Source organism: Lipophrys pholis, assembly GCF_963383615.2.
Source record: "Lipophrys pholis genome assembly, chromosome: 6".
Lineage (NCBI taxonomy): Eukaryota > Metazoa > Chordata > Actinopteri > Blenniiformes > Blenniidae > Lipophrys > Lipophrys pholis.
The window spans coordinates 22,033,446-22,060,764 of record NC_137629.1 but is presented as its reverse complement, the minus strand read 5'-3'; the positions used below and the strand labels follow the sequence as shown (position 1 = coordinate 22,060,764).

The window sequence follows — 27,319 nt, the reverse complement described above, 5'->3', positions numbered from 1 at the left end:
ACTGTGACTTTGACCTTTAGAAGGGGATGTTGGATAGAGCGAGCGCTTAATGAGTTTGTATAATAGCTGAGCTCTATCTGAGGAATCATCCATCTACATGAGGCCTATAATTAGCTGGTAAGACAGTGGTCCACTTCTGCGCTTCCACTTATTATTCTGCTGACTAGTATGTGGGAGTGGAAAAATGGATAAACAAAGACACAACCCCCACCAATCCCCCCCCCGTCAACCCCCTCTGATGTGTATTAATAATCTACTGTCGATTTCTGGCAGCGTTGTAAAAGGCATGGCTGAATAGTCTGATAATCACTCCACTGACACCCCCAGAAAATGAGGAAAAGCTATCTGGAGCATAAGTCACATCCTGGTCTGAGTTTGCTGACAGGTGTACCCTCTCATGGGAGCGCTAATCCTCATGCTTCTTAGTCTGGGTTTGTCCGTCACTGATGTACTGCAGTAGAGACACACACACACACACACACACGGAATCACACACAAAAACCTCAAGACAAACCAGAGGCATATTTAACTGAAACTCAATGACATGCAGATGTGATCTGTGCGAATTTGTATGCAAAGCACCGGTGTGATTCCTATCATGCAGGGCTGAATATCATATCCATCATTTTCATGTAAGGGAGAAGATATGAAAAGCACACTTGCGAGGATACGGATGGAGTAATTTACATCCTTACGTGCGTTGCCGGTGTGTGGTTAGTTATGCTTATTGGAGACATGTAAACATTTGGATGGGGGGGTAAAAACAGGGGCAGCAGTCGGAGCGGGGAGTGAGTCCGGTCCCACCGAGCAAGGGGAAGTCCGCTCCTGGTTTTGCTGCTCCGCTCCTCGCAGACCGACTCTACCTTCCCTCTCTTCACTCCCAGCACTCCCCAGCATTGCTGTGCAAGCAGATGTTCTTTCTCCCGATGCCAATTCTTACCGTTTTCGCGTTTGGAGAAGAAGGCATCCTTACGCGCGAAGACTGCAAAGTGACGGGAAGCAGCAGAAACTGCCTCCCTCCGCCCGGCTCACTGACAGAGGGGCACTTGTGAAGCGGATAGCGGCTTTTTTTTTTTTTTTTTCTTTTTTTTTCAGGGGGACAAATTACAGTCGACTACAGTAGCAGCAGCAGCAGCGCGGCGGAGAGCGAGGCGGCAGGTTATTTACCACACCTGTGATGCGTTGTTCCGAGCAACGTAGACGCACGAGCGGGATACTGATGGCCACGCGACGGCACGAGGATATGTGCTGAGGAAAGAGAGAAAGAAAACAGACTTGGGCGTAGTGAAGTGCATCAGAGGACACTCTCCGGACCTTAACAAGCCCAGCGTTTCTCCTCGGTCCCCTGCCTTTTCAAACTTAAGAGATAAAACAAAACAAACACAAGAAGATGTCCTTACTTCGGGGCCCCTTTGTCCGCGCTGCGCTCCTTGTGCTCGCGCTGGTGTTCACCTGCACTGATGGTGAGTTACATTTTTATTACGTTCTTGGGTGTAATTGTGTTGCTTTTGGTGTGTGTCTTGCACAAGTTGTTCGCAGGTGTGTCTTTCATTTATTCGATTTGTTTTTAATAACATGTGGAAGAGCCAGGGCGCAGCGTGCACGGAGCACGTTGTTGGCAGTTTGTATTGTTCTCCAAATCTGCTCGCGCTCACACGCGTCAATTCGCCTGCACCTTTCAAGGTTACGAGAGAGTGAAGTCTGCGGCTTCAGACATGTGCACCAAGGTTAAAACTTGACTCGCGCGTTTTGCTGGCGGCGTGGATGATGCCGATCGATTCATTACGAGCAGCGCCGAAGTTTAAAGAGTGCGTTTTTTTTTTTTTTTGTGTCCCTCACCGTCGTGACTGGAAGTTATGAGGCTTCACCTGCCTGAGAGGAGCAAAAGCTGCACTGAAACGAGATGATTGAGCAGAACAATAAAAGAGGCAGTGCCCCTTTCGCACTGTCACAACACCTGCGCGGTAATTTCTCTGTGCGTAAATCTTGGGAGGTGTGAGTGCAGCCGATATGCAGAGCATCCATCCCTTCATCCATCCACAGCTGGCTGCTCAATGCAGGTTCCCCCCAACTCCACGTTGCTCCCTGGACAGGACTCGTTTCCTGCTGCATTTGCAGTACGGTGACAGCTTTACTGAGTCTGTAGACGACCCACTCGCACTGATGAGTTACATCTCTTGGCCAGACGCTCCCGACTGCATGCAAATGCGCCTCGGATGTTCAAAACAATCACTCGCAGTGAGGTGAAGTTTTATCTATAGTCAGAACACATAAGCCATTTATGAAATACCCTTCGAGAGAGTCTGTTTATTTTTGTAAAATACAAATAAAACCCACAGTGGCTACAATATTGAACATCAGCGACTGCACATTTTTTTTTTCTTGACCTTTTTACAATCCAGCAATAAGGTGCTGGTCATTGATCGGCCAGATTCAGCATTGTCGACACTCAAACCAGCCATTTAACATTCAAATTAGCTTTCTGATCAATGCAGCCACTCTCCTTTTTCCTCATAATGCACCATTTCACATTTCACCACTTAGGCTTCTTTTAAAGCAGCCTCCTTTACTCATTCTCTCAGTTGCTAAATATCGTCTTCACAGCTGGAAGCGGCTGTTGGGTATCTAAAAAAAAACCAATTGCACACATCATTTGGCTTGTGCCTGTTTCCAAACTGTTAACCTTGTTGTGGACAGAAGGCAAACATGTTAAAGTTGCTGTAATTGTGTCTCTTGCTTCAGGACACCAAGATGATGAATTAAGAGGGCCTTTCTCTTGCATTAATTACTTTATAATTATGAATATATTAGGATTAAATAAACAGTCATGCTCCAGGGACCTCATATATCAAGCTAAGTAAGCAGCAGTTTGGTGGTATTTACAACTCATTTTATGATGCATCTTGAAAGTGATATATTTTCGAAGGGGTTGTGTGGGTGGTTCGAAGTTGTTGCCTTATAGCAAGAGGTTGCTTCAGTCTGGTGTCAGTTTTCACCCATGTTCATGTGGCCTCCGCTGCGGACCGCTGTCCGAAGACCCGCAGCTGTTGGTCGATTTTTACGATTGTAAATTCCCGTAGGTGTGATGCTGTTTCTTTGTTCGCTTCTGAGGTGGCTTGAAGCTCGGCTCGGGGTGTTTCCCAGCCTGTCAATCAACGCACTTAAAGCTCAATGCTCATGACCCTGAACTGAATTCCTAATGTACACGCGTGACTAAATTAAAGAAGAAGAAAAAAATGTCCGTATTGCATTTCCTCCCAGAAGGTTTCTCTTTGTTTCACTACGTTACTCATGTGATCAGTGCCAGCTTCCTTACCAGCTCCCATCACAAGCGTGGCGGCTACTTCTTATGGGGCAAAGTGAGCTCCAGAAATGGATTGGAAAGGTAATTTGGTAGCCGATTCTCCCCACATTAGGCCTGGGACAGTCTCCGCTGAGATCAGTCGAAAAATCCTCTGTCGAGAGTGAAGGTGCTGACTCGGCATTCGGCGGTATCAAAGCTGGCTTGTCTTTTTTTTGCAGGGGAACATAACTCAGTCAGTAATAAAGGTAGCCCTGTCAATCTAAGTTTTGAGCTAGCTGAGCACTTTTCTTTTCACTGTGTTGTGAGTGATCGGGTGGACTGGACAGCCTTTCAGCCTCGGGAACAAAGAACTGTTCTGCTTTGCCTGTGTGTGCCCACCACTTGATGTTTTCGGTATGCAGAGTGCATGTGTGCCTTTTTATGTGTGTGTGGGAGGGTGTTTCCATAAGGATTTGCATGCATGCTTTTTTGGTGTGTGTGTGTGTGTGTGTGTGTGTGTGTGTGTGTGTGTGTGTGTGTGTGTGTGTGTGTGTGTGTGTGTGTGTGTGTGTGTGTGTGTGTGTGTGTGTGTGTGTGTGTGTGTGTGTGTGTGTGTGTGTTCTCCGTCTGCAGATTATTCCGGCTCCTGTTGCTTCTGTTGCTTACCATTTATTTCATCTTTGCTCTATTGCCTGTTGTTTGTCTATTCTTTCTTCCTCCAGAAAAGATAATCAAAAACGCAACAGCCCATGCAGGGAGAGCAAAAACGCATTTTTATTTTTTTATGTGTTTTTTTTTTTTTTTTGTTTACCCCCCTATGCCCACTGAGAGCGTTGCCGAGCAATTGTTGTCTGGTTCAGCGAGGGCGCATGGGATTTGCTATAAGACACCTTCTCCTGGTGTGCCACCACCTCGGAGCAATTTCCACGGGGCGTAAACGTTGACGATGACGCAAGGCGCCGGCCATTAAGCGACAACAAACCCCAAATCTATTGCATAATCCAGTGATTTGTAAATCCCCATTTCTTTGTACAGTAATACGAGACATTCATTTGCCAGACGTCTCTCATCATTCCAGCGTGAATCATCCCGGAGTTGTCGTTCTCGCAGCCAGTTTTGTCTCTCCTCATTGACTCGCTAAAGAATGCGATAAGGGGAGCAAAAGCTGAAATTAACATAATTTATTGGGGGGAAATTGCCTTCTGGTCAAAGGGATTTAAAACCACTTCGTTTTTTGTCCCATAGCTAATGCATGGCAAATGATGGCCATGTATTTGCAGGGATATGGTCTTTTACAGGGGAAAGTGATAATTTACAGCCAGAAAGAGTTTCTGTTCCCTCCAGTCATGGGAGATGAATTCAAATGACACAGACAACGGGAGGGCTGGAACAGTGGCGGAGGGAATTTTTATTTAACATTATTTATTTTCTCCACCGCTGATATTCGCAAAGTAAATTAGCGTGACGTACAAATGCAGAACACATCATGCAAAGAGGCAATTACATAAAAAAAAAAAAAAAAAAGAGGTTTGGAAATTAAAATGATTTCACTTCTCAGTAAGACACATGCTTGTTATGATTTTTATACCGCTTGCAAAAATGACTTCTCTGGACGATACGACGGTGACAGAACTTCTCATACGCAGGAGATATTTCATCAAACGTTTTTATTCTCGTGAGCTTCTTTTGTGAAAAACAAAACACAGATGACTTGAGCGAATCATTTTTTCCCCGTGTCCTAAAAAGTCATTTCTTCAGCGTGGGCCGGCGTGATTAATGAAGGCCGAGATAATAGTTCAGAATAAATGAATAAAAGGTAAACAGTGCATGTCAACACAGGTCGGCTTTAAATAGTGGCACAGCATGCTCCATTTGGTGACAAATGCCCAGGCACCTTATCTTTCAGAAAGCTATGTCCCTGCACTTATCATTTGCAAATGGCTATCTTGAGGAGGAAAGGAAGGACACGGGCGATGGCGAGGACACGTGGAGGATGAACCTTGCGGGAAGGAGGAGTTCGGTGTTATTTTCTGCAGTCTGTGCAGAGGCCCTCCGAAAGCACTACATCTCTGTCAAACTCTGCCCTTTTGTTTCAATTACCCCATTTCTATGATTCAGGTCTATGTGCGAGCGCTTAGGGGTTGAAGTTGCGCTGGATCCCTCTTGAAATGCACTATCTGTGCTTTCCTATCTCTGTGGCGTAAAGCTGACCTTTCACCTCGGATGTGGGACGAGATTAGCCCGTGTCTCGATGGAAACCCGGATGATAATTCATGGAAGGTCACAGTATCTGACAGTGTATCAGCAGTTGGGAAAGTGCCCTCAATCTCCGGCTGCTGTGTTTCATTTTGCTTCTAACCATCCTGCACCAGCCACCGGCCACCAATGAGAAGTTGGGACGAGCTTGTTGAGCCGAGTCGTGAGTGTTTCCCCAGAGGCTCTAATCGAATGTTCTTTGCCCCGGGTCTTCTCAGTCTGTCTCACTCATACAAACACACAGTGAGATGGAGAGAAACAACATAGAAAGCTGAAAGTCAACTTTGGATGCCACTGTGCTCTCTGCCTATGGGAAAAGACAGAAGAAAAAAAAAAACCCTCTGCAAAATACATGGTACATGGAAAGGTTGAGTTTCATATTCTGGAAGTCAATCACTATAGAAGCTCCTAATGCTGTCAGAAGGTTTAGTGCTGTAGTTTCCTTGTTTAGAGCTTCTTGACGGATACTCTGTCCACCATTATTAACCGGATGTTAACAGATGTGGTAGACGGCGTTCTTCTGTGCTCGTCTTACTTTGAATCCGTGTCACTGGAGCGGTACACTCGGTCCACACCGAGTCGGGCTTTCATTCAGATGTCTTTCTTTCTGTCAGTAGCTTGGGAGAGATGAAAAAGAGAGCAGTCTGGCAAATAGTTTTTCGCCAGGCTGAATGACAAGCGAAATCCATCTGACAGAGAAAGTGTTCGTGTAGTTTCAGGAAGCGGAAATCATATCATTGTCATGTATTAATAGTAACACGAGGAGCGTGATCAGTCATTACCCGTGCCAGGAGGAGACTCCTATCATGCAAATAGCAGTAGATTTGTGTGATCGTAAACAGCTGCTTGTGAAGACGAGGCATCACTAAAATCAACAGAGGGTAAATTAATGCACACAGTCCTAAGGTGACATTCAGGTTTTTTCTTTTGGGGTTTTTTTTTTTGTTATTTTTTTTTTTGCATGTGAGCGAGTGAGTGATGCGTGTCAAACAGGCATCCGAGACGCCTCCTGTGGGGCACCCGGCCTGGCGAAGCAATATTGTCCGATTGAGCTTTCCTCTGTTTGTTTTTACTTTACCTGATGTACTGCCTGTCTGCTCATATTGCACACTGAGAACAGTAGTGTGTTAGGAGATGTTTCAGGCCCTTCCCGTTCGCCACGTGATCGATACTCTTCTCCAAATGGTTAATTGGCCATCAGTCACTGTCGGGGGGGAAGTGCTTAGAAACCCGGAGGTGTCTTGGTGCAGCTCATAATAAGAGCCGGTCCAGTCCTCTGGGTCCTCTCTTGGCCTTTACTTCGGGCCAGGTGGTGGCTGGAAAGGCCGATCTGAATGCAATATGGAGAGCCACAGATTAATAGTTCCTTAGTAAGGCCACCAGGGAGCGATGTGAAAGCTACTTCCACTTCATCACACAGTGGACTGGACGGAAAGACTGAGCGTGTGCTGTTGTGGGAAATGAACTTTTACAGAACGCGAAGGTCGTTTGCATTTCAAAATGTTTTGTCAGTTAAATTGTAGTATTTTGCTATTAAAACTCTTTTGTGTGTCTGTCGCCGGTACAGATATATCCAAAACCGGTGCACAACAACGAACGTCACTTTTTATTGGGCATGATCTTTTTTGTTTTATTGAGCTGGATAAATGATGGCAATTAAGGCACGCGCATATGTTTGCACACGTTTGTCAGAAGTTAATTTACTCTGCAGGCCGCAATAGCTCATCCGGACTCCTAAATCAGGTTAGGAATTCTCGTCGGCCGATAAATCCTGATGACATTTTCCGGAATTCGATAAACTGTCAGACTTCTCAAACCACCTTCAACAGCCATTGTCTCCTCTCAGCTGCCGGCGGAGTAGTTGAGAATAGAGCTGAGTGAATCCTACGACGCAGAGCAAAGTTCGAAAAAATTGATGTTTTTGGGTGGTGAACAAGACACCGCTCTTGGAGAACAGAGAGAAGTCTCGGGGGAACATGCACGTGCTTTGGGGAGAGAGAAAAAAAAACAAAAAACAAAAGCCCCAACAAAACCCCCATAAGACTGAAGGGGCTGCAGGAGGGTTTAGCTGGCACTGGAGTGGCGGTGCGCCGCTCCTGTGTGCAGCAGTGATACACAAACAGGCTCCACATCGGAGAGCCATCAGCGGAAAGCCACACTTGAAACCTCATTACCAAAAAAAAAGCACTTTTGTAAGTATGCAAAGCGACATCCGAGTCAACTGAAGTTGTTTTTTGGGGGAGAAAGTGTCACGAGCAGAGGAAAAATGAAGTTGAGCTCTTTGGCCACGATCGCAGTATGTTGGACGAAGGAGACCTGATCAGAAAGTAATCCACGGCTGGAGGGCCGACGGTTGATGCACCTGCTATCGCATTGATTGCTACGCTTTGTTTGACTGTTCCTGATGAATGTGTATAGAATTAGAACGCATGTTTATAGAAACACCGAACGTAAAAATTAGATGTTCTCAGTGGTAACATTAAAATGATCACGGTACTTCTTTTTTTAGTTTGATGATCACGAAATGCACCTCGGTAAGAATGAGCTACTGTGCATTTGTCTGGGAAAAATACAGCTGTGCAGGAACATGTACATGCTTTTGATCATTGTGTTAAAAGTGACATAAATTTTATTCAAATCTGGATTGGTGTAGACATTTTTATTCCAACTGAAGAGTTTCATATGAAACAGCTTTGTTCCGTTTGAAATTAATGAATTTCCATTGCTTTCCATTTTAAACAGGCTTAAATCTAATTTCTATCTTTCTTTATTTTTAATAAACATATTGACAGGCACTCTGGTATTTTTTGTGTTTGTGTGTGTTATGTGGACATTACATTGGTGGAGAATTAAAAGGATTTCACTAATCTTGGCAAATAATAGATGCAAATGTCATTCAGTCAATCAAGAAACAGACACTGGGAAGAATAGAGATTAAACTAAAGCTCCAGCTATAAATCCTCCAATAAACTACTTAAAGGAATTAAAGCTTAAACTTTCTGATGGACTATCAAAGTCCTCAAACCTCAAACACACTAATTCAAGGCAAAGGTGCATTTCAGAAAAAGTGTGAATATAATTGATAAATGAATAATTTCATCAACTCAATCTAGATTCGAAACCTACAAACTAAAAAGTTCCTTGATATTTTTTTAGTGTTTGAGAAAAAATATTCAGATTTTTTTTACATCATGATACACTGTTTTCAAGTTTCATGACGCCAAACATGAAAAAAAATTGAACAAAGAATCCTTGATGTATTTCAGTTTGAGTAATGATTCTAAATATAATAGCATTTTATTGTTTGAATTATATTATGGGAAAAATTTACTTTTCCATTTTTTTAAAGATTTTTTTAAGCTTTACTTATTTTTTAGCGTTTACATGGCGTGCCTTTGTTGAAATTCAGTCTTCATTTCTGCCTAAGATAAACATACTATTGGATTTACTCAAACCTTTGCATTTTGCACATGTCAAATGTTTCTCCTGGTATTGATTTACCCAAGTAGATTTGAATTGGCTTGTTTTCAGTAACTTTCCCTGAGACGTTTGAGATAATGACACTTCAGTCTGCTGCACGCCGCAACCAGCTCTGTGGCTCATTGTTATGCTTCCCTCCATTTAGCATAGCATGTGAAAAGACATAATTAGAAATCACCTAAGGCTACCCAGACAGCCCTGCTGGCAGTTGATTGGCAAGGGTATCTGAGGGAGGTCTGGCTGTGCCGGAGCCAGAATTTGTCATCTTGAAGTGATTTTGTTGACAAGACAGGAGGCACAGTGACCTTTCCTAATTATGTGTATGTGTCCAGGCACCGGTGCCTTAGGCAAGCAATTCAACTGAGTCAACAGAGCGCTGACGTTAGGAGCACATTCCAGCCCAGACAGCATGCCGGCTAATGTAAGGTTAGACAATGCTGGGTTTCGCAGTAAGCTTGTTAATAATTCAGTATTGATCCATCATTACTAATGTCATTTGTGGCACCCTTTGCCCTGTTTCTTTGCTTCTGGACACATAAAGACACCGACACAGGGGCCTGGTGAGGCACGTTCGCTTTCCGTCGCCTGCTTCTTGCGCTCGCACTGGAACTCGTCTCTAAAAAAGGATTCTGATGTTACACCGTGCAAGTTGATTCCCACATTACATGAACCATTAATTATCCACCCTCAATGTGCTGCGGCAAGGGAACAGCCTCTCTGATCTATGTAGGTCCCTCTGCCATTGTTTTTGCCCAAACAAACCATTTCCCGATTTGAAATGAGGTCTGAACATTACACATTCAAGGCTTAAAGCGAAGCAGCAGATTTTCTTGGCAAGGCCATCAGGAACACTAGGCTCATGGAAAACACATTTCAAGTCCTTACTCCAACAGAATTAATCATGACAACACGGCTACCATTGAGGTCCCTTTTTACTGCACGCCTTGCTCTTGATGATGGCTTCTATGGTTTTAGATGCCCACTGGAAATACATTCATGGTGCATTTAAGCAAGTTTTTCCTATCTGGAGTTTCTCGTCGCCCGTGCTTACATTTCAAGCGATAAATACAGAGCAGATGTGCTCCGGCATTGTTTTTCTTAAATACACACTGATTTAAGGCTTGTGCGTCAGGCAGAATTAGTATTGAAGGTTTAGTGATTTCAGAGCAATAGACTCTTATGATGCAAAGTAATCAGCTCCAGGAGGATTGACACTGAATCAGTCTTGAAGAGCCTTTGGGAATTTGCATGTTGGCCGGCGTAGATAATTTATTCAGGTTTATAGCCAGAGCTGATAACTTGCCATAATCGTTCTGCGTGGTGACTAATATCTTCATTTCATTTTACAGGAAAACAAATGCGTGCCTGCGAGTCATTTCATGTTAAAAGCACCCGCACAAATCACAGGTTGTAAAAGAAAAAAATATTACAATATAATCTAAATGCCATTTGCTTGCAAGTGGTTAACGCGAGCTCAATCAGATTGTCTCTGGTTAGACCTACAGTGCTATCAAAATATCACACTGCAAACAAAGAGCCGGGATGATTCTTTCCATCTAATCAAAAACCTTTTATAGCGGCTTTTTCTGTGAAAATGTGCAGCGATCAGTGTTGTCATGTAAAGTCTTTACCCTGCTGATGGCACTCAGTTGGCTGTTTGCGCTGTTATTGGGCTACTCTGGGCATTATTTACTGTATCATTAGACGCCCATATTGGATTTACTCAGTTACACGTTGGCAGGCAATACGTCCAATATGTCCCTTTTTGCTGGAGAGAACATCTCAGTATATTCCAACTGGTTAAAAAAAAAAAAAATAGGGCCAGAGGTAAATGTTTGACCAAGCTGTTAAATTTAGAGTTATATTGAAGTTAAGTGTTCGGTGAATCATGTTGCTTTTGCTCAACTGTTATAGTAACTGAGTACAGCATGTTCAAACACGGACAGAAATTAAGCTTAAGGTTATCGTGTTTTTTTTTTGTTTTTTTTTACTTCCCTCTGCAAAAATATTAGCGTGCTCTGTTGTTTGCTGTTCTGAGTCTTTAATTCACTTCTGATGCACTAAATGTGCAAATGATCAAAATAAGCGGATGAAGTAGTTTAACGATTGTTTGAAAATAGATCTGCTGACTGAAATATTTAGATCCCGTGTCACTTTCTTCCTACTCGAGTTAATTAAACATATTGCTCTGGTCGAGGTTGCAGATGAGCGACGCTTAAAAGTTTAATTTCACAGTAATTATTCCTATTGTTGGTTGGATATTGGAGTGGAGGACGCCATTGGAAGCATTGTGTGCAGTGGGGGGGGTTTGTGTGCGCTCGGCAGGAAAACAAACATGCACGCAGTCATAAATTCCGACTAAATTTGACCAAAAAGAACATTATATTGACGAAGTACAGGAATTAAACCTGAATTGAACCTGAATGATTTTCAAAACGCTAAAAGTGTGCAGCATTCGGCTGAAAGGGTAGGGGTACATGTCAAACGAGGTTTAGAGATTGAGGCCACACAAAGTCAGGCACAAATCCAGGCAAAAATAGTCTACACATTTCATCGCGCCTCATTTATTTTTGATTAAACAGCTTGGGGCTTGTATACAGTGTGTTGACAGACCTCTCGCACACAGGTTATGGGTTCAATCTGCCGTGTGCAGTGAATTCCCTCCAAATATATTGACGTTTCACCAAAGTTTGTGTGTGGGCGGATTGGACAAGTTGTTTAATCCTCCTCGGTCAATAAGAAGGCATGATGTCACAAAGTAATGCCTCCACAATCGCCTAGCAGATGCTACTTCGGCATAATTGGACATTGAATAATGTACGTTTTCCGGTATAGGGTTGAAAGTGCTTTTACAAATTCTTGATTGTAATTTTGGCATTGTTTCTTTGGGGAGTTGGCACTGTTTGATGCATTTACTGAAAAACAACAATGCTCACTTCAGTCTGCCCATTTAATTAATTTGTCTAACATGCAGTTGGGGCGGGTAGACATCTGGTGACCAATAAACAAGCTTATAAGGAGTTATTTGTTCGATGTGGCTGTCATCTAATGAATGTGAGTTGGTGTCCCAATTTCGAGCGGTGATTGAATGTAATGCTGGCCTCTGACCAAGCTCAGTTCATACCATCTTGTTAACAGCTCCACTAATGACCCCATCCATCCTGTATTTCTGAGTCACAAGAGCAAATTCTTAGTCCCAATTCAGAACCTCTCATCACTCATACTGAAGACGTTGAGAAGCGTTATTCATCTCAGTTATTCCACATCTGACAATCTCATTGGAGCTAAAAAAAAAAAAAAAAGTCAGTGGAACATAGCTGGTTTGCATGGCAGAAAATGCTCATGTGTTTGATTTTGCAAATTGCATTTTTAGGTTTGCAGACGTGTGCATATACGGCATTGCGCAAAGGTTCTGGGCGGGACTGATAACGTGCATCTTGCAATATCACATTGGAGGGATCTGATTGGATTATAGAAATCTGAAGAACACCAAACGTTTCAGCCTTTAATACAGATTTCTTCTTCAACACACAGAAGCATGCTGTTATTTCAAGACATAAAAATCTGAACTTTTATTAAAGGTGCAGGGGCCTCATTTAGAAAACATTGCATAGGATTCCTACTAAAAAATCTACATGTGCCCAAACAAATTTGGATCGGTAAAACCGTGCGTACGCACATCTGCACGCACTTTCCTTTGATAGCTCACAGTCCACCTGGAAGTTATATCCCGCCCTCAACACGCCCACTTTTTACCATAAATGGTCAATGCAAAGTGCCTCGTCATTATTTTTGCATCTCAATCAGCCTGTTGCATTTGATGCTAAATCCTGACAGAAAAGCTGAAGAAAAGGATTTTACAGAGAGCGAAATAGTGATGGAGGAGGTGGAGGTCAGGAGAATGATATTATTTGGTCACAGTAGTGGAATCACTAATAAAAGAAAAAACAAGCAGTCGGCAGTGCAAAGAGATCTGCGACTCCAGAGGTGGAGAAGAAGAGTCTGATGTGAAGGTGGAGGCCAGAGGAGAGCGACATCATGGGGGTTCAGCACCGCCGTGTGTCAAGAGTGTCGGAGAGGGGAAGGAGACATTTTTGGTGGAGACCACAGCAGACTGATAAAGTTCAGTTTTATCTGTTTGAATTAAATATTCGAACAGGGACTAGTAAAAAAAACTTTGTGTTGTATCCTCAGTCACTCGACAGTCGGAGGCGGAGGGTGACGGGGAGGTCGTTCTGTCTCCAGCACCAGTATCCTCTGCACCGGTGCGTCCAGAGCGCATGGCGGTGCAGAGCATCCGCAGTGCAGCTTTACGCACGGCTGCCACCGCGCTATTTATGTGCTTACTCTGAAATTACACTGATTGTTTCACACTTTGTCCCAACTGATATTCAATCAGTTCTATCCACCGATCTGTATCATCTGAAGACGAAGCTATGACATTTGAACATCGTCTTCCACTAAAGAAACACGTCTATACCACTGCAGCTTGGCTGTTTATAAGTCGGATATTTGGAGATATTAAATGTATGACTTCAGTGGCTTCAGTTGTCCACCTCACCACCAGCGCCGCCAGATGTGCGTGCACAAGGTTCAAAGTCGCAAAGCATCTTCCGGGACCCGTTTTTGTGCGTAAGCAACCTTTATAAATGAGCCCCCAGAGCAGTACCTCGGGACATTTCTTGTTAAATCTACGATGATTTAAATGAAACTGTGCCGAATGTAATCAGCAGAGTGCAACGTCAGAGTGAAGCTGAGCTCCTCTGCAGCCGGTCTGGTCAGGTTAGCCGTGTGAACTCCTCTCAACGCTGACGTCTCTACACATGCTCGTAAAAGTCTCGAGCGAAGACGTTTATCACTGGCAGATGATTTGGTGATTCGATTTCAGAGTGTCAATTTCAAAAAGGCTTCTGTTGTGTTCCCAGTTGTACTGTAATCAAACAGCGGAATATCAGCGTGGCTCTCGCATAGTCAGAAGCAGGAGCAGGTCGGGATTACTAAAGTCCCTCATCTTCACTGGAGGACTGCACACAGAACCGCTCGTATTTCTCAGCACCTACAGAAACACCCGGTGTTGACTCAAGTTATTCCGGCAATGCGCTCCCCTTTGCTTGCTTATTATCTGGTCCGGAGTGCTGTGTTAATTTGTTTAATGACAGTCAATTTCGTTTTACTGTTTCCCATATGACCATTGAAAAAAATGTTAACTTCTGTGGACATGTTGTGCCAGGGGGCGCTCCACTGGGCTAAACTGATGTGTTGCTGCGCGGGAAAATAGGGAGCACCAGGTCCTTTAATCTCTATCGGACATGACAACTCCATAAAGGCACATTAATCCACGATGAACCATCTCTCCGTGGAGGTAGTCTGTCTCAGCTGGGCAGCACCCGTTAACTTTGTCATTACCCTCTTGTTCCTCTGTTTAGGGTTTAATGAGGAAACAGATAAACTACAGTGCGGGGGGAAAAAGATTTAAAGGCTGAACAAAGAAATTGAATTGAGGGAAAAAGCCCTTCCCTCCCGCCATGCTGAGTTTGTTAAATATACCTGCAGAGTTGTTGTAATACCTTCTTGTTTTTTTTTTTTGTTGTTTTATATATATACATCAACGCATTTACAGGCAAAAAAACAAAAAAAAAGCAACTCCACTCTCACATGTAATTACACAGATAAGAGCCCAGCAATTCAAACGGTTACGTAAACTCTGCTTCCTGTGCACATTACCATAACTGAAGAAGGGCTATAAGTATGATGTATGTGTACACCTTATCTATATTCTTTATGTTCCACTTGTGTAGTAACAATACACAGTATATAGTGCTTGTGTCTCGCCAAAACAGAAAAGACTATGAGCTCGACTGTGTGTCGTCTGTCAACGTGTCTCCTTTTCTATTGTTGCTGCTGAGACTCGGTGGAGCGCTCTAGTGTTCTTGTGATTCATTGTGGTTTCTATCTTCTGCCAGGCTTCAGACCACGTTCCTGAATCACCCCCCCCCCCCCCCCCCCCCCCCCTCCAATAACGTGCGGCGGTAGTGCCACTCATTTCAAGCGCCGCTGGATCGGACAGCCCATGCTTGGCTATAATAAAATCGTATCTCCGCTTTTTAAATGATCTGACTGAAGTTGGACAGATCGGTTTCAGACTGAATTATCGCAGAGCCAAATGCAATTTGGCTTATTTTCCTAATTTCTTGCTCTGCAACATACACTGTGTATGGCTTTGCTCTGCCATTTTCACCAACGTAAGAACTTTTCCGGCCGACTCAGATTGTTGTTGGAAATATCATTGTTAAACTTTCCTCCTCATTTTTATTCATTTATTTAGCCTCAGAAATGTTGCTGTGAAATCCTAAGCTTTTACACGGAAGAGCAGACTAATCATTTTAAGAAGATCATTTGCGACCCCCCCCCCCCAAAAAAAAAAAAGTCTTTTATCTTTGTGCACTCTGCTGCAGAAGTCTTCAAGTCCCCGTCCAGATTTGTAAGGGAGGATTTGTCTCAGTCATGTTCAAAGGGTCAAGATGAAATTGTGAAACAAACCATCCCATGTTTAAAAAAGGACTTCCTGACTCGGATAACAACCCTAAGATCCCAGAAAGACGCTTTTCTCACACAACAGCCCTAAGCATTCCGTCTTTCAGATCTCAGTTTTATTAATCTGCGGCATAATTCAGGCTCTTGTCACTCTTTAAAGCGGGGGGGCTCAGACCTGCGACAGATATGAAATCAAATAAGATACGACTGCAAATGAAGAACATTGATTTGGACTTTCGAAAACTTTGAACTTTGAAATATCTGGACTTGCTGTGGGTTTTGTTTTGTTGTTATTTCAGTATTATCCCTTTATAACTGCAACTTTCCTTTCAAATGATAAGTATCATACATTTCTTCAGCGTTAAGCTATGTAGCACACTTTGGCTTAGATTCATTAGTTGACATTTTCTGAGCTTTCTTACAGGCTGATATTTCCTGCCTGTCTCAACGTTGATACAGAGAGCCTCCGCAGCCTTTTGGACAGGGCCACCGTCTAACGCAAACATGAGAGCCTGAGGTCCCACAAGGATGACCCAGCCCAGTAAACCCATTAACTGCCTACAGAGCCGTTTGTGCCATTGTCTCCACACGACACCGTCCGCAAGCGAAGCTGGCTCAATGTTTGTTTTGGCCTTAATAATCAGAGAGGAGTCGAGACCCGACTCTTCTTATTCAATAGGTTGGAATTGAATTTGCTCACATGACTTAATGTTTGTGATGAAAGTAGTTGGGGGGGGGGGGGGTGCAGACTCTGCAGTGGTGGCTAATTTTTTGGTGTGAAAATGTATTAGGTATAGTCTGCAGTAATGCTGGTAAATGACAGCATAAGCATTTCACTGGGAAGATATAATTTGACAAGTCTGCAGCATTTCTTTTCGGGGCACTGAGGCATGATACTTTCTTACTCGGAATTCTTCAATCCCTTCTCAACATACGATGCCCAACTGTACAAATTATTTGAATTGCCAGAAGGTGTTTGATTTATGCTGAGTCTGAGTTATCAGCCGCAAACAGGCCATGTAGCTTCTCTCTTATCATCCTGCACAGCCGCTTGCAGAAATTTCTGCATGTTTTTGAGCTGAGCCCTAAATGTGATGACAATAGTCATGAACAGAACACAAAGACAAAAACTGCCACTTGCAGCAAAACCACAGCCCCCCCCCCCCCCCTACTTTCCCTCTTTCTCGCCTACAATGTTTTTGTCGGATGCTCCTACAATGTGTTTGACAAGAAGGGCTGGCCGCGTTGCGCAGCGGCAAGGCTCAGGCTGTGGTGGGCGCTGCCCGCCCCGACCCCCCCGTCACACAATTAGCTTTCTGCTTCTCAGATAGCTAGAACAAAGGTGAACGTGGGGAGGAGAGGCCGTGTGCAGTCGGAGTGGAGGGGGTGTGTGTGACACTCCGATGACTCTAGGGCACTCTCTTGACCAGAGGAGTCGTTGGCTGTCAGTAAACATTCCTGTCTTCCGCCCCACTAATGGCATCTCCAGATTGTGCTATGAGGAATAAAGGCTGGTTGTATGAGATACTGCGGGGAAAAAATAGAGCGACCCCATTAGAGCTACGGGCTGTGGATTGTGACAGCGGCCGCAGACCTATAGACGTGTCATGACAGATATGAACCAAGGAACAATTATTGGGTGATGCGCTGGAATTTAGCTGGTAGTTGCTTCAAAAAAAAAAAAAAACCCTGCATGAACAGAACCACAAACAGATGCTTGCACGTAAAGATGTGTAGTGACACTCACACATGCCTACATGCGACTGTAATCTATTCTTTGTTTTGTTGGAAATGGTATTAAAATTAGAGGCTTCAAGTGGGGAAATTACATGTTCGATTAGATATTCAAGTATTACTCTTCCTCCTTCTTTGTGTTTTATTCATGAGACTGAATTCAAAAGGTGAGCATGTTAACACAACAAAAAAATACAAAAAAAAAAAATGAAACGTTGTGAATGATGACTTGTAATATTCCCGTGGCTATGGTAATAAATAAATTCAATTGACTGTGATAAATGTTTTTTTTTTCTCATAATGACTTGTGTCCGAATTAATTTTTATTATATGCAAATTTTGCGTTATTGTGCCAGTAATCAATCTAAAACTGCGATTGTTTGTGTTGCTGCCAACACTAATGTATGAGCGAAACAGCAGGAGTGCATTGACTTGGTCTCAGTTAAATCTTGATGCATGTTCAGGAGTTGCAGGGAGGCGAACTGAATGTGTGAGATAACACATGGCAGCTTCTCGTTCAGTTGGCGCTGAACACCGCAAGACCGTGTCTAAATATATCAGTCAACACTGCATTTTTTATTTATTTATTTTTTTAAACTGATGTCTAATTTTGAATCCATGAAATATGATGTAAGCAGCTGCTTGTCTTCTTGGTGGTCCCTCGTCTTTTCGTTTCTCCTGCCCTGATATGTCCCCGTTCGTCATTGGCTGTTGGATCCAAACTTAATTGGATTAAAAGTCAAGTTCACGGGCCAACATTTTTTCATTACTGTTCGGTCTTGTTATTTTAAATGGCACATGCAGCCCCAAACTAACGGGAGACAAGTGACTGACAGTAATGTGCCGTTTTAGCTGTCAGTCTCTGCAGGAAGCACTCAAACTCTGCGTTTTACAGCCTTTGGTAAAGTGTCATTGCTTTTGTCCAAGGCCGACTCATAAAACACAAAATTGTGTTCTCTAGTGTAGTGCTTCTTTGAGAAATATCTTTTTTGCACTTCTTCTTCTTCTTTTTTTTTTTTTATTCTGAGACGTGATGATATTTTTGCTCATTGTTAATTCAAGACTGGGGGAATATTGTGGTGTGCAAAGTCAGAAAGCTCAATGTGCCATGTTTTTGCAAAGCATTGCAGGAGAACAGCACTTGGCATCAGCGATGTCACACTAAATCTCTGTCTCCATGACACTTGGAGTCAAAACATGAGCCTGAAAATGCAAGCCCTCCCAGTGTCAAGCTATACAGCTCTGTAGTTCTTTTTTTTTTTTTCTGGACTTGAGATCGTAATGATTCTGACACCTTCTGAAAAATTAAAGCTTGTTCTCATTATTTAATGACATCTCATCATAAAAAAGAAAAAAAAGAAACTACAGGCAGATATTTACAACCACAAGATTAGACTTGTTTGCCCTTTAAATCCAGAGCAGTATTATCTCTTCACCCTCCTTATTTCCTAGGCCACAGCATGGATGCTGGCCCATGTGTCTGCTACCCACAGGTCCCTGGATCCCGCAGGTTTAGCAGTAATACCTGGTTTAATTCCCCTGCATGTTGGGTTATTGCCGTCAAAGCTCCCGTGTCAGTTTATCCTCAAATTCTGGCTTATTCTTTCACTTTTACTCATGGCATTATTGCTCTGTGTTACCGGGCACGCCCCACCCATCCACACAGATACAAGTATACACATTTGTGACTTCATGGTGTGTATTTTCTCTTTATTTATTTTTTTCCTCCACATACATGCGCGCTCACCACAGTCGGCCTCTGTTTTGTCATTTCTCCCACGTACCTGCATGGTGTCTGCTACCTATCTACTCTTGTGGCTCCCTGTTTATTCAGAGTTTTCGTGAAGTTTCAGATGCCCCCTCAGACCCCCCCCCCCCCCGGAAAGTTTTAACTCTCTGTATTTATCAGTTCTAAGTTTTTCCTCATGATATGTTTATGGAAGCAGAATTGTTCACACAGTGCCCGCCCACACAGTTTGTCATTCACAAGTAACAGTTGGTGGCACAGTGGTAGGACTTGAGGTTTCGGAGTTTAACATTTCCCCCCCAGTTTGGCAGAGTTTGTAGGTTTAAATAGCAGCTGGTGCATAGTTACCCATCTATTTTATGAATCTCACAGTATAAGAAGTGAACAGATCTTCATGTGAGCAATTTCACATAGCCTGGATGTACGGATATTGATACTGGGAACAGAAGATCAAATTAATTACTTTCTTTGCTTTCTCCAACCAGTGTGGTTGCACTTTTGTATTGTTTCTCCACACATAGTTAAGACCTAAACAAAAGATCTCTACATGGAAACCCAATTCTGAGCCTTATAGGAAACATCTGCTTGTGAATATTGGCTAGACAAGGGTTTTTACAGAGCGTTATGGCAGCTGTGGCTTAGGGGTTGTTTTTTTTCCAGAGCAGGTTGTCTCCCAATCCCAGTGTTGGTGGTTTGATCCCCCATCTTGCCCTGACCATGTGTCCAAGTGTCTTGGGGAATCGCACTGAACCTCCAGCTGCTCCCTATGAAGTAGGAGCACTTTGTTTGGCAGCCGTCACCAATGGTGGTGTGTGCGTGTGCGTGACACACCATGTAAAGTGAAGTGTTAAATATGAGCCGTAATGATAAGAAATCTAATGTCATCGCTTTGTATATTATGCTTATACATATATATTTCTTTTTCTTATGTTTCTTCAAAAAGATTGTCAGGATTACCATATGAATTATTTAATATTGCCACATGTCGGCTTTGTGAATTAAGAATAGACGTCAACCACCACAACAACCTGATAAGTTCATTCTTGAGTCCGATTGGTCCCAGATTTGAACAAATTCCCTCAAGGTGTCCTTACGCTATCAGATTCTATTTATGAGAATATGAGTGATGGACAACCTGAACACATTATGCCTCTGGCCATGTCTGTTTCCAGAGCAGAGGCATACAAATAATTAAAGTGGCCTTTGTAACAGTACAGTGGTTATTTAGTTGAACTTCACAACCAACCCTTCGCTATAAACGCCACCTCATGATAACGGAACGGTGCCGCCATCACAGATATGACTTCATTAAATAAACCCTTGACCTTAGAGATGCTTGGTTGATCTATTTCCTTCAAGTCTCTTTCCGTCAGCAGAGAATGAGATCCTGCACACAGATTACAGCCCTGCTATCTCCCTATCTTTAATTTAGAAATGCAGGAGAACTGCACATGGGTACAATGGTTATCCACACTCGCTGTCTGTCTTGTCTCTTCGTGCATGTTAGCTCTGCAAAAGGCTCCTTTGGGACCATATAACAGGCCCTGTTACAGTTCTCGAAAATAGTTTTCTTTGTCTTTTCTTTCCCTAATGACCATTGGCAGGGGTGATGGAGTCTAAAATGTAAAAAAAAAAAAAAAAAAAAGTCCTGTCTTGATGATTCTGACGCCCTTGAGACTGCACACTACAGGGCTAACTAACCAGAGCAATGACATGAGCAGTTGCAGCTTTCAAATTAGTATTTTTATTTGTTTTGTTTTTTCCTCTGAGATATGCATGTTTGCATTGCAGCAGAGGGGTGAACACACAGGGGCAGCCAGAAGCAGCTCCCCTGTAGCTGCATCTTGATCAAGGACATTTCTGCAGGGGTGTTGGTATATCAAAGCAGGGATGATCTCTCTCTCTCCCCACAAAGCCTGCCTCGCCTGCAGAATAACGTAGGTGGATTTTGGAAGGTGGGGGTGAACACTTTTTCAGTCTGTGTGGCTGTAAAGGTTTACTTGAACGTAACGGCACCGCTGCAACGTTTTCGACATTGATTAGAACGCAGCACAGATGCATGGCCGGCAATTTATGCATAATATGTGGTGGTTAGATTGCAAAGTCGGTCTGCCAATTTACTGACTGAATGCAATAAGTCATTAGCGCCTGATCAATGTTGATGAATGTCTTAAGACACTCTTATGTTCCCCTCTGCAACAGGCTTTGTCTGGTGCTTAAGTTGATGCAAGGCATCAACATTATGGTGCATTGACAACGGCGTCTCTGGGGCTTTCATCTTTGCTCTTCACATTTGCCTTCCAAACACTGAAAGGCAGAGAAAACAGTGCAATTTGTCTGAAAGGAAGCGACTCCGATCGATAGGATTTTCATTACAGTTATGTTTTCATATTGCGGCGAGGGCAGGGTGTGGAGCTCTGATGAATGAAACATCAACGCTCACGTCCCCTCTCCCCCTCGCTCGCTCAGTCCTCCGGTCCCGGGGACTGTCACTGCGATGATGCGGGAACACCGGGACGAGTTTGTGCGCTGGAACCCGCCTCTCCTCAACGCCACCTCCCCAGCCAACAGCTGTCTGGTTTGTCAATGCAGATTTCAGGCCATGTCCAGAGAGAGAGAGAGAGAGAGACCAGAAGGCATGATCTTCTGAGAGCTCCACTTTATTGAATTATCCCTTTACTAGTCCCACTTTGAGAGGGGGAGTTAAGCAGCTTACCTGTGGCCCTGAAAAATACATGACTCATGGTCCAGCGAGGAAATAGGTTGCCCCCGTGGCGATGGCAGTATTCGTATTCATTATGCACTCGGTAAACTGCAGCTAGTGCATAGCTAAAAGAATGTGGACACCCCTGTCCACTTGTATTTGTGTTCTTTTGTACTGAGGTTGTTTTTTGAGCTTAAGCCAAGCCTCTTAGTTCCAGTTAAGGGAACTATAATGCCACAGCACTTAAAGTGTTTGTCTTGCGACCTGTTGTTATTCAGTCGGTTGTAAATGAGCTGAGACTGAGCTAAAGTACAATTTTTCTCTTTATTTTAATTGCTCATTCTTTGAAAAAACAACAATTACAAATTACATTGTGCAAACGCGTGAATATAATTTCATGTTGCAATCATTAGGTCCTGCTTTTGGCTTCCTGGCACTCCTTCAAGTCCCTTGTTTGTGAAGTTCAGATTGATTTGGACAATAGGGTGCCTGGGATGCAGTGACAACATAAGTCCATGTTTTCCATCTTAATTTGTCTGAATTCTGTGTTTTGAGGAGATTTGGTACTGTCAGAGATTTTGTCTTACTCATGAGCTATAGAACAGTTTTACAAGATCTCACAAGTCACATTAAATACAATATCAGATCAATAACATAATTACATGTGATATCTGGGACATGTAAATCTAATATTCATGTTGTGCATCAAGTCAAAATGGTGAAAAACAAAACAATATGGTATTTACCTCCGTGTGAATCGTAAATATCCATCAATCACCGTGTTCTTATTCTCTGGTTAAACTGAGATTGAAACATTTCAAGCATGCCGACGAGATGTCAGCACTTTATCTGATCACACCGCAGAACTGTTCCCTAATATGTTGTATGCTGCACACCTTGCAATCGTGCATGCATGCTTGGCTTGATGTAACATCCGCCATCAGTCTGCTATGATAAATGAGCTGTTCTTCCTTTTGAAAGATTATCCAGTACACTGCATACAGCCCTTAGTGAGTTTGTGGAAGAGTGGCTTCAGAGTATTATGTATCCTGGTTTCAATTGCCAACAATGCCGGTCTGTGTCTGTGTTTGCTTTCAATGTTTGTCCATATTGTGTAGGTCAAAGCTGCGATATTTTCTATGTATACAGCACTCTGTAAAACTTTTAGACACGCGTGTAGAAAAGTGCAGCGCTTTATTTTCCTATTATGTAAGGAAATCAGCAGAGGATACCAACCACAGACATAAAACCAATGCCATCAAAATACATCTTCACTGTCCTGGAGGTGATAGTGTGGCCGGACAAAGGGTTTATTTCATTAAGTGAATACCCAAAGAAAATGTGTTGGCCCTTCTCCAGGACGCTTGGAGCAACCTCCTCGCAGAGTGTCTTCAGAATATGTAAGCGAGTGTACCAAGGGGAGGAAATCTGCTGCCGGAAGGCAAAGAGTCACCCCGTAGTATTCTTCCATCTGCTCATTCGCTTCACAGTTTTTTTTATTATTTTTTTTATTTGATTGAGAAGTATGTTTTTAACGCAGAGCAGACGCCTAAAAGTTTTGCGCGGAACTTGTTGGTGCAGCACAACAAAGGTGTGCACAGTGCACAGCAAGTGTGGAATAAAACACAATAGAGGAAGCAGAGGTGTTTCTGTTCATTGGAATGAGGAAGTGGAAGAAAATGGTATCAGTTGAATAAAAAACAACAACAAAAACAACCCTTCTCAAAAAAAAACCTAAAAGTCAACATTGCATAACATTCTCCTGGGATAGTGATTGCAATTTCCTCTCAAACTCAGTGATTTTTTTTTTCCCCCACATCGTGAGAAAACCGAGCCACTATGAAATGTCCTGCAGGTAGAAAGTTGAAGAAGAGTTCAGACATTAACCATTCTGTACACCTTTAGGCCTAACCTGTGCGCTGATCCTCCCTGGTTGCCCGACTTTTCAAGTGCCCGGTTTGGCCAGTTTCGGAAAAAATGATCGTAAGCGTTCTCACAAGGCACCGCAGCAGTATATAAACCCCAAAGCACCCCGAGATGTGTTCGGCTATCTTTTAATACTACGGAAGAACCTCTATATTTCTACTTGGACCCCTACTTATTGGTAAGTACGACTTTAGCGTCAAAAGTCGCATGAATGTGCTGTCGGAGGGGACGTGTTTTTAAAAGGAGACACGGGAGAGGACATCGGTGACTTGCGGGCCACACAGGAAGCGCTGATCAGCAGTTACAGACAGGAGAACGAGTCGGTGTGAACTGCGACAGCCTGGTATCCAAATCCAATAAACCTCCCTGTGACGCGGCTGTGACAGGTCGCCAGATAACGCCACGCAAAGGGCAAAACAGAGCGGGCTTACTCACACGGGGCGCTACTGCTCATTATGCCCCTGGCAATCACAGAACAAACGACCGCGGGCCCACAGGTGCAACGATTCACTCTCTTGGCGTATAGTCATTTGCATTATCATCATTTATCACTCGCGGCGTGGCAGCCTAACATATCGGTTCGTGTTTGGTTTGCGTGTTATATATGCACAACTCAAAATGGGGGTGTGGAGGGGTGGGGGTGGGGAAATTGGATTCACTTTCACATCTCAGTTTATGGACCACCACGCCGACTGCGTTGTCGTCAACGCCATCAAGCAGCAGCTGTGAGAAATGGTGCAGCTTCGAGAGTTTTGCGGCTCCCTCCTCCTGCTCTTCGCTGCCGTGCATCTGTGCGCTACTTGTGTTTTAGGATTAATTGTGATTTTTTTTTTGGTCGCTGCAGCTGTATCTGTTTAACTATCCAGCCAGTGATTAACGATCGAGCTTTGAAATTGTACTTCACTGACTCGTTCACATAAAAACTGAAGTGGGCTAATTAGGTTGTATTTTCACAGAAAACAGTAGGCAGACATGATTGACCACAAAAAAAAAAAAAGCTTGTAAAAAAAATTATTTATGTCTGCAAGTTTGGTTTTTTTCCTATCGTGTAACAGCGGAATTGCTGAACTTATCCACTAATTTGTTTCACTGAAAAATAGAAATGTTAACTTTTTAGCAAGTAAAACGACAATAGAGAAGCAAAACTCTCAATTAAACAATGTGTGAACAGCAAAGAGGATCTGAGAAGTAGATAAAGGAAGGTTTGTTAGTGAGAACCTGTGCTGAATATGTGCCTCATTAAATTGTTCCAAAATCAGGGGGCTGTGAAAAACCACAGGTTTCCTTTTTCCTATTGATTGGTGGTAGTGATGTTCAAAGCCCGCAGAATGTTTTAATCGTACTGCCGTAACAGGTGCATCTCAAATATAGAATGCAATGCAAATCTTCATTATTGTCATGATATAGTTAAAACTGAGCCATTTATATTATAAAACATTGTGTCCTTGATGCCGACTCACTCACTCGCTCGCTCGCTCACTCGCTACTGCAATATTTCGCGAAATCAGATATTTTTCCTATTTGGAATGCCGTAATTGTCTGTGTGGCGTGCAGACATTAATGACACAACAATTACTTTTTAATTGAGTTTCACTTTTCTTTTCTTTTTTTTTTTCATGACGTGTTTATGCAGTGTTATGGTGGAATTTGATTAGACAGGTATTGCTTCTTTTTTTTTTTTTTTCTTATCTCTCACTGCCACATCCAGGGCTGCATTTGTTCAGAACAATCTGTCATTAGGTTGTAGACCACGCCGCACCACTGCAATGCAAGCGTCTGATAAACAATACGGCCCCGTTGTTTTAAAAGAAAGGCATTTTGCGTTTCCAAATGTTGCTATCACTTTTTGCTTGATGTAATGCGATTTCTGAGTCCCACGTAGTGTTTTATTTATCCAACTAAAGCTGCGCAGATTGGTCTGCACCATCGCCGTGTGGGCTCAGCCTCGCTGCTCCGCCCCCCTGGCGGATAATCAGGATTCTAACCATATTTAGTGATCATTTGGGGAGGCAGTGATTCGGCATAAGAAGCTCTCCGCGGTGCGTCTTGGATCACATGAGCTCTTGTTGTGTGGGAATTTCTGGAATAGTGTGCAATGACTTTTGTTTTGAAAAAAAAAAAAACTGCTAAAAACTGTCCGGTCAAAGCAGGTGGGGGTTTGGTTAAAAAGCACAAAATGAAGGGGATAATAGTCATCAGCAAGCGGCTGGCACACACAAAAAGTTCATCAGAAATTCCATAGCATAAGATTACCAATTACAGTTGTTTTTGTGTTACTTCTTTGAGGGGGTTAGATGTTTTGGGTGGTCACAGTGCTATTTTCTGGGATGGATTACGGAGAGTTTTGTATTCCTGATTTATACACCCCGCGCCTCAGCCGAATTCACTGTGGGAGCAAAACCTCCTCCTACCGATGGTGAATAATGCTGCTTTACCAGCAGAGCATGCCAGACACATGATTGAATTTAAGAGTATACGTGTAAAGTGCCGCAGCTTGAAATTAGTCTGTAGCTGACACTTTAGCAAAGCCGGAAATGGATTTACACGCTCACGTAATCACAAAGATGAGACGGCGATGAGGTTCAACCTCTGTCAGAATGTCAACAAACACCAATTGTCTGTCTGTGCGCCGATGAAAGAAAATCTCAGCGAAATCCAAATGGCGCCTCGTCCCATTTTAAAGGGTTGCGTCACAAAAAACACACCTTGATATATTTCTACCGAGAGAGAGAGAGATCTCCCGCTGTGAAGATGGGGAGCAGACTCAAACAATCCAAGGTTACAAGCTAAAGTCTTTCCCTCTGATGTTGTGACGACGGGCTGCGCCGAGCTGGGACACTTTCATTAAAGGAGAGGACAGGGTGTGAGCTGTTGTCACCACAGAGAGGAGAAAAATATCAGCGACGAACAAAGATGTTTATTCTGGGCCAGCGGATTCTTCCATTTCTGCAACCCTATTGTGGGAAAATGTATAATTACGTAGAGAAAGTTGTTAAAAGCTGTAAAGAATTCAGGACAAGATTCAATGTCTTGATAAAGTTCAAAATCCGCATAACATTAACCTACCGTTATGAAGCCCTCACATGCACATCAATGCAATTTTTGAACTTTCAAAACAAATTAAATGTCAATTTGAGTCCAAACAAGTAATTCATAGAGATAACTTTTTGCTTTTCCGCAATTTGTGGCATTTTTATTTATTTATTTATTTTTTACATTTTAAGACCGAAAAGAGCAAGCGATTAATCAAAAAGTGATCTGCAGATTAATGAGTTATTTGAAGAATTTGAAATAATTGCTTCCCTAATCATGAACACAACAATGTTTGTCATCCCTGATTCATCGCTGCGAGCGAGTGACACAGTCGCACTGTTAGACTGTTAGCAAATCAACACGCATTGTTAATCGGAGAGGATGCTCTTAGAAACTAAAATATATATATGTAGAATAATAAACCTTTGACATCGTGCTTCTCACCAAAACATCAGTCACGGCTCCCCTCATGTCTCCTTGTGTCAATAAACTCTCGTTTTCACCTTCGAGTGCGCGACCAGAAAAAGGCGAGGCCGATCAGTGGGAGGTGCCGCGATCTGCCTCTGTCTTCCGGGAGGAATCCAGCTCGGATGGCGTGCTCTCCCTAAATGATAGACAGCTC

The 27,319-nt window shown here is 43.1% G+C and overlaps 1 protein-coding gene across 1 annotated transcript in view; it reads left to right on the top strand.

Annotated features, from left to right (window-relative positions):
* The first annotated feature begins 1,340 nt into the window (after positions 1-1,340).
* The window catches only part of unc5a (unc-5 netrin receptor A), a 143,086-nt gene continuing 117,107 nt past the window's right edge, over positions 1,341-27,319 (top strand). The window contains exon 1 of the mRNA XM_080466142.1: positions 1,341-1,463. Within this exon, the coding sequence (XP_080322268.1) occupies positions 1,391-1,463 (73 nt within the window). The 5' untranslated portion in view covers positions 1,341-1,390. The remainder of the gene's footprint in view (positions 1,464-27,319) is intronic.